Source organism: Elephantulus edwardii, unplaced genomic scaffold (genome assembly GCF_000299155.1).
Source record: "Elephantulus edwardii isolate Elephantulus edwardi_28Jun2011 unplaced genomic scaffold, EleEdw1.0 scaffold00272, whole genome shotgun sequence".
In the NCBI taxonomy this organism is placed as follows: Eukaryota; Metazoa; Chordata; class Mammalia; order Macroscelidea; family Macroscelididae; genus Elephantulus; species Elephantulus edwardii.
Window position 1 is genome coordinate 914,637 of NW_006400022.1, and position 8,403 is coordinate 923,039.

The 8,403-nt window shown below is 40.4% G+C and overlaps 1 protein-coding gene across 1 annotated transcript in view; it reads left to right on the top strand.

Moving 5' to 3' along the window:
- MED12L (mediator complex subunit 12-like) overlaps positions 1-8,403 on the top strand; it is a 576,790-nt gene that overhangs the window by 177,709 nt on the left and 390,678 nt on the right. The window contains exon 11 of the mRNA XM_006900063.1: positions 7,526-7,657. Coding sequence (XP_006900125.1) covers positions 7,526-7,657 — 132 coding nt within the window. The remainder of the gene's footprint in view (positions 1-7,525; positions 7,658-8,403) is intronic.

The following is an 8,403-nucleotide window of genomic DNA, read 5'->3' on the forward strand; positions in this document are numbered from 1 at the left end:
GTTTGCTCCTCTCCTTGAAAAGCAAAAGAAAAACTCCCTCATTGGTACACAATCCCCCCCCACCTCCCCAAGGTTTTTGAGTTTTATATTCACTTTTCCTTTATTTACTGCCATTTTAAGGCTTCCCCCCCTGTGATTATTAGATGTGTAGTTTAAGAATGTATTCTTGATTTAAAGTTGACTCTTTGAACCTGTGATTTGGTACCCTGACCTTCTTCCATGTCCGGAAGGAAGGCAGGAACCAGTTTGACGCTCAGCTTGGCACATTTGACCAGTTACTTAGGTGTTAACTCTCATTTTGCTCAACTGTGAAATGATAAAATTGTTGTGTCAACATTAGAACAGGGCCCAGTATAAAATTGTTGTGTGCTGTAGAGTTGGAACTGACTCATGGATGACCCTCCAGTGGGTTTTCAGAGGCTGTAAATTACACAGGTGGAAATTGCCCATCTTTGTCCCAAGGAATGTCTGAGGGAATCTGAACCGTTTGCCTTTGGGTTGGCAGCACAACTTTTTACCACTAGGCCACCACTCAAACGTACTAGTAATAACCATTGCTCATTTCAGATTGACTCCTTTGGGGGATATATTTACAAATTAAGATGTGCCTGATCTTGATGGACCTCTGGAAAGATGAGGGTACTAGTGGGCATAGTTTGATGGTGATTAATTTTATAAAACACAGTGAATGGGAATGGTTACAAGAAACACAATGTATATGAACTTTGCATGCAAACCAGTAATATTTAGAAAAGAAAAAATGATGCACCTGATTCAACCATGGTATTTTCAGTTGCTTCCGATGTGTCTCGATGTGTTACAAAGGAGTTGTTCACCTAACTTGGGAGGGATTGGAGAGCATTATGCTAAGTGAACTCACTCAGTCCCATAAAGATAATACTAAATAAGACCATCATTGTAAGACCATTAATAAAACGTGTATGAGGATCCAAGGGGAGGGAGGGTGGAAGCCGAAGGGTGAGAATTGAAGGGTGGTGCTAATCATAGGATTGCACAGTTTGATGGGTGGAGGGAGGATGGGAAAGATTTGATGTGGAAAAAAAAAGAAAGTATATGAAATTTTTAGGTAAACCAGTATAAAATAAAAATTGTATTTAAAAAAAAAAAAAAAGGCATGGCTCACATTGTATGGTTTCCCATATGCATCTGTAGGAGAAGCAGGGCCTGTTAAGTTGGGGGAATACTATCACAGGAAGACAAGTGAGTCTTGTCATATTCATTGGACTTTTATGAATTTGCACAGTGACTGTAATGCTAGGCTTGAGCGCATCAGAGATTGTGAGGATAGCCCTGACTTGGACAAGGGTCCATTCTGTTGGCTGCTGTGAGTTGGAGCCACCTCCTCGGCACTGCTTGTTTTGTCTGACATTTTTAAGTTGCCATTAACCTTTTCTAAAGCCATTTGTAGTGTTTACAAAAACCTCTCTAGTCTAGCATGTCATATTCTGAATCACCATGCAAGTATATATTGTACCGTGAATATTTTAAAGAAGGTTGGTGTGTATAAATTTTTTAAAAGTATAAAAGTGTATGCAAGAATGGCTACCCATGGTGGACAGTGTTTGGTGAAGCTCCCTGATTAAACAAGCTTGGAAGCAGGAGTGGCATCCACTTCCACAATAGCTTGCCTCAGGAAACCCTATGAACCTGGCAAGAGGACGCAAGTTATACAGGAGGTGTTCAGGTCTTTCATTCATAGGGTCACTATGAGTCGCCTGTGACTCGATGGCACTAAGCAGTACCATCACCACCAACATGAGAGAGAGACAGAGTGCGAGCGAGAGAGCAGATGGTCTAGCGGACAGAAAGCCATGCCCCCAAGCCAAAGGTGGGTGACTCTACTCCGTGGCCCTCAGGCCTGCCTTTAATTGTTTTTTGATGACACGTTCTTCTAGGTCGTGTAACCCTGGTATGTCCGCTTGCTGTACAGAAGTAACTCATGGTTGCCGTGAAGCTGAATACTGAGATACTGATGAGTCAAATGGGAGAATGGTTACCCATTGTGGACAGTGTTTGGTGAAGCTCCCTGATTAAAACAAGCTTGGAAGCAGGAGTGGCATCTACTTCCACAATAGCTTGCCTCTGGAAAGACTATGAACCTGGAGAAAGGATTCAAGTTATACAAGAGTTGTCCAGGACTTTGGTTCATAGTGTCGCTATGAGTCATTTGTGACTTGACAGTACTTAACAACAAAAACAAACCAGTATTTGTATGCTGAGTGTGAATCCCAGAGAACTGAATGTAGAAGAGAGGACAGCTCTGTAAATGTTTGGTGGAGTAGGAACTTAGCAGTAAAAATACCATCAGACATTGAGGCCAGTAATGGGCATTGGCTTGGTGTCTGCAAGATACTTGTACTTCTGGCTTGGAGCTGGAGTGTAATTTATGAGAGCAGTGACAGCATTAAAGTGTGAGTGGTGATGCAGCTTTCAAAGCACCAGGACAAGAGGGTGATTTGAGGAGATAATTGTCAGGGACTGGATAGAGATGCTCCAGATCTAGTCAATGGGAGGGATTTTGCCCATAAGTGCTGTCTGGACTGAATGTATAGTTTTCACCTCTGGGATCTTCTTTTTCCTGCAGTGATTATGTAAGGGTGAAATGAGGTCATACATGCACAAAGGGCTGACTGTGTCTGGCACACAGTGGTTATGTAAGCGGACTGTATAATACTATATACAAGGCGACAGGATAAATTCTACTATATTTAGATTGATATTTTCCCCCTTCACATTTATTTCTGTTTATGTAATTTTTTTCTTTATTCGAAGGTTCTTTTTGTTGTTGTTTGTTTTACTTTTCAATAAACAGCACTCCATAGCATTTTTCCTTTCTTCACATTACAAAAGGGTAAAATGAAAGCTTTTTTCTCTGGTTATAACAATGCTTATTTGGTTGACTGACTGGAGGCATATTTTAAGAGTATGTAATTTATGACAATGATTTTCAGCTGATACCCTTATTATGCAGACCTTATTACCTTTGATCAGAAAGTAAAAGGTGATTATAAAGACAGAGAAGGAGGAAAAAACTAAAATGGATGTCAGAAGACACTCTGAAATTCCACTACAGTGTTAAGAAGCCAAAACAAAAGGAAGAAACGGCAGAGTACAAGAGATGACAAGAAGATTTCAGAGGGCAGCTCACAAAGACAAAGCTAAGTACTACAACAAAATATTTTAAAAGCTGCGTTAGAAAATCAAGAGAGAAAAATCTGCTTATCATTACTCAAGTTGAAAAAACTGGAAGAAAAATTCAAGCCTTGAGTTGCAGTACTGAAGAATGCTATGAGAAAAATCTTGAATGATCCAGAAAGCATCAGAAGATGGAAGAAACACACAGTCAGTGTACCAAAACAACTGGCTAACATGGAATCAGGAAGTATTATATGATTAACGAACAGTGAAAAAGAAGGAAAAAGGACAAGCTGGATTGAAGGCATTGGCAAAATATAGGACTCCAAGAATTGATGGAATACTAATCGACATGTTTCAGCAAACAAATGCAGCCCTGAATGTGCTGACCAGGCTGACAAGAAATTTGGAAGACAGCTACCTGTCTTACTGGTTTCTCATTCCCAAATAAAGGCGATTGAACACAATGTTGAATTATCAAACACTATTATTAATATCACATGCAGGTAAAATCTCACTGAATAATACTAAAAAAAGGCACTCCCTGAGTCAGCCATAAATTCAAGCTGGATTTAGAGATTGGCTCTTAGAGCATTTAATACAGTACATTTTCTAGTACCAGGGATGTCATTGCTAATGTCAGATGAATCTTGGCTGAAAACAGAGAATATCAGAGAGATGTCTGTTTACATTTTATTGACTATGCAAAGGTATTGTCTGGGTGGGTTGTAACTAGTTATGCTCTAACACTGAGAAGAATAAGAATCCCAGAACACTTACTTGTACTCATTTGAACCTTAAATCTAACCCAAGAAGTTCCTGTCTGCACAGAGTAAAGGAAACATTATTTAAAATCAAGAAATGTGTGAGGACTGTGTCCTTTCTCTGTCCTTATTCAGACTGTGTGCTGAGCAAAGAATTTGAAAAGCTGGACTCTGTGAAGAAGAATGTGTTTTCAGGATTGGAGGAGGGGCATCAATAACCTATTTTGTGCCGATGGCATAGCTTTGCTTGCTTGAAGTGAGGAGGACTTAAAATACTTGCTCTGGAAGATCAAAGATTACAACCTGCAATATGCATTACATCTAAACATTAAGAATCATCATGGGCTTAATAGACAATATGATCATGATGGCTGAAAAAAAGATTGAACTGGTCAGCAATTGTCCTACTTGGTTCCACAGTTAACAACCATACCAGCCATCAAATCAAAAGACATGTTGCCTTGGAAAATCTTCTGTCATGACTCTAAACTGCTGTAACTTTGTCATTTAAACACTAAGGTACACCTGGTCCAAACCATGATCTTTTCAGTTACTTGCTGTGCATCTGAAAGTTGGGCAGTGACAGAAGTTGACAGAAGAATCAATGCCTTAGAGTTGTGGTGTTGGGGAAGAGTACTGAATATACCGTGGACTACTAGAAGAACAAACAAATATGTCTTGGGGAAAGTGCAACAAGCATGCTCCTTAGAGGCAAAGATGGTGAAGTTTTGTCTCATGTACTTTGGCCAGGTTGTTGGGAGGAGCCAGTCCTTGGAAAATGACAGCCTGGATGAAATGTGGAGGGTCAGAGAGGGAAAGGAAGACCCTCAGCAAGATGGATTGATGCAATGACAAACAACAGGATCAAGGATATTTGAGATTATGAGGACAGCGTGGGATAGGGCAGCTTTCAGATCTGTTGTTCGTAGGGTCACTATGAATTTTACTTGATTTAGTGGCATCTACCAACAATATTTGGTCCTGATCTCTGGAGGCATGAATGTCGTCATTTTACTCCTTTTTTTTCCCCAGTTAAAGCAAAAGATATTTATTTAGGCCTAGAGGGATGAGGGAGATGGGAGCCCCAGAGCACTTAATTGTGTCCATGTAAAACCTGGACCTGGACCTGGACCTGCACCAGGAGGCTGTTGTGCAAAAAGAGCAGGGGAGCACTGCATTGTTTAAAATTGAGTGGTGTTATATTGTCTCTCCATACCTCTTCAATCTATACGCTGGGCAAATTTTACAAGAAGCTGGACTCTGTGAAGAGGAGTGTGGCATCAGGATTAGAGGGAGACTCATCTATAATCTGCATTATTCAGATGACACAAACTTTATTGCTGTAAGTAAGGAAAACTCGAAGCACTTGTAGAAGATCAAAAAAATGCAGCCTTCCATATGGGTTACATCTCAATGTCAAGAAAACAAAGATTCTTAACACTGGACTGATAGGCAACATCATGATGAATGGAGAGGAGATTGTAGCTATCAACAGCTTCATCTTGGTTGGATTCACAGTTAGCACCAGTGGTACGAGCAGTCAGGAAATAAATACATTGCACTGAGAAAACCTGTAGTTAAGGACCTCTCCAAATTATTGAGGAGTAATGTCAGGTTGAGGACTAAGGTGCATCTGATTCAGGCCATAGTCTTTCCGATCACTTGCTGTGCATCTGAGAGCAGGACAGAAAATGATGACAAAAGAAAAATGGACGCCTTTGAGCTGTGGTGTTGGATAAGAGCACTGAACATCCCTTGGACGGCCAAGACAAGATGACAGATATATCCTGGAGTCTCTGGACTGCTCCTTGGAGGCAAGAATGATGAGGCTGCTCCTCACTTACATTGGGCATTTTGCTAAGAGGTGCTATTCCTTGGAGAGGACATGATGTGGGAAAGGTGGAGGGTCAGCAAAGAAGAGGAAGACCCTCAACCAGGTGGACTGACATGGTGACTGCCACAATAGTCTCTTGTGTGTTGCTAAGTGTGAGGATGGCACTGGATAGAACAGGGTTCAGATCTTTGGTTCATAGGGTCATTTTGAGTTGTACTTGACAAAAACAAGAGAGATTTGCAAATTGAGGTAACAAAGAACAACCAAATGATTTCAAGTGCTTCTGGTAAGCAAAGAAACTGTCTTTCAAAGGCAGTTCTACCATGTTCATTCTTTTCAGAGCCACTAAGATTGGGCATTTCTTTCTCCTGCCTTTTCGGGATCCTCCATATAGTGCACACACATGCAACCATTCATTGGCTCCCAGGATATTGATTGTATTGCATTTGTGTGAATTTATGTTTTCCCAAAGAGATGATGTGAGCACTGGAAATACTAATTTGATTTGTGAAAGGGTCATGATAATGTGTGGTATTTTGACATTTTATTTTGTAGCAGTTCATTCAATTAATCTGAAGAAATATTCTCCCATCCAGTTGTTGAGATGTTACTGATTACAGACAAAACCTTGGTACCTACTGTCTGTCTCAACATTTTAGATTATATATGAAATCTCATGTAGCCAAAGTGGAGAAAAGTTTTGGTCTTTGAAAGTTTAAATCAGCTGTTTATATTTCTGTAGCACATGTTTATTTGAACTTTAAAATGCATGGTAAAAGTTGGAAGATTTTTTTTCTTTGTAGTTGACTGTAATGCACATTACGGACTTGATGAACTAGCCATTGTTGTTATATGCCTTTGAGTCACTTGCACCTCAGCAATCCTATGCACAATAGCTCTGAATCCTGCCCTGTCCTGAGCCAGTCTCACTGTTTCCAACACATCTGACTCCATTATCCCACTTATTGTGTCAATACATGCCATTCAGAGTCTTCCTCTTTTACGTTGTCCCTTCACTGGTCCAAGCATTATGTCCTTCTCCAGGGACTGGTCCCTCCTGGCAACATGCCAAAAGTATGTGCCTCAAAATCATTCCTCTTAGGAGCAGCTTGGTTTCGCCCTCTCTGTATATTTGTGAGCCATTACAACTAAAGCTGAGCCCTACGTAGACTAGCCTGCTGTCCTTTGTGGATTGTGTCTGCTTATCATTTTGTGCTTGATAATTATTTTTTAATGAATATTCTCCTTAATAGGCCTTTTGTGAAAATGTCAGCCACCTCTCTAGTTCTTTGTAATTTCCAGTTGGACACAATCATTTGATGGCTAAGCCTGATTGGAATGTGAGTTGAGTGAGGCTGGGAGTGAGGGCTCATGAGTGTCCACTGTGAAGTGAAGTAACTGGATTTTGTTACAACTGTTCAGGGTACTTCTTGTGATTTTTTTGGGGGGGGGGTGTTTTGTTTTTTCTTTTGAAATTGAGTCCTGGAGGATAGACGTGACGAGGTTATGACATCTGTGCCAGGGAGTTTATGGCAGAGAACTCCATGGCCTTTCAAACAGTCACAGATTCAGCCATACTGAGCAAGTGATTTCTTTACTTAGAACTAAAGCTTTGACACATTGTCTTTAGGTTAAAAGGTCTTTTGAAACACTTGTTAAAATATATATCCTAAAATATGTGGAGAAGATAAAGCCACTGCACACTTTATAAGCACTTATTTTGTGAGAGATTCTTCTAGTATGGCTGGTGCTTATTTCTCTTGGTCTCTAGGTCGCTCCCAACGATGAAGCAGTGGTAACATTATTGTGTGAATGGGCTGTGAGCTGTAAGCGGTCGGGCAAGCACAGAGCCATGGCTGTGGCCAAACTCTTAGAGAAGAGACAAGCGGAAATCGAGGCAGAGGTATGTTCATGTTTCTTTATGCGCTGTGTTTGTATTGTCCATATTGTGTCCTTCCCCTCAGAGAAGTGACATGTGGTAGATGCTCATAAAGTGTGTGTGGTATGAGGGAGTGAACACTTAGCAGACTCTGTTACTGATTATTCACTCCCTTTCTGTGAAATTAAAAAAAAAAATCATAGCCATCTTTTTCTTCCTGGTGAGAATGCCAGCAGATACACAGCTTAACAAATATAAATGATCACAGTGCTGAAGCGTGATTTGAAGATGCTGGTGTTTAGGCTTAAACTGTGTGACTCACTGTACAACGTGCAAATTAGGCAAAGGATTTAATGACTTTATTTTAAAAACATTTTGAACCAGTAGAGTGTTGTATAGTGATTTAAGCTAAGTGACTAAAGGAGTTTTCCTAAAATGTCATTGCTCCTTTTGGAGTGTTTTTGTTTTTAACATTTTCCTCCTCGTTGTTGTTAAGTGCCCTTCATTGGTAGACAACTCATAGTGACCTTTTGAACAAAAGACCTTAACACTTGCATAACTTTTATCATTTCTCCACGTTCATGGAATTTCCAGAGGCAAGCTATTTCGGAAGTGGATGCCACTCCTGCTTCCAAGCTTGTTTTAATCGGAGAGTTCCACCAAACACTGTCCGCCATGGGTAACCATTATCACATTTGACACATCAGTGTCACAGTGTTTAGCATCACAGCAACCACAAGTTACTCTGTACAGCAAATGGATAGACCAGT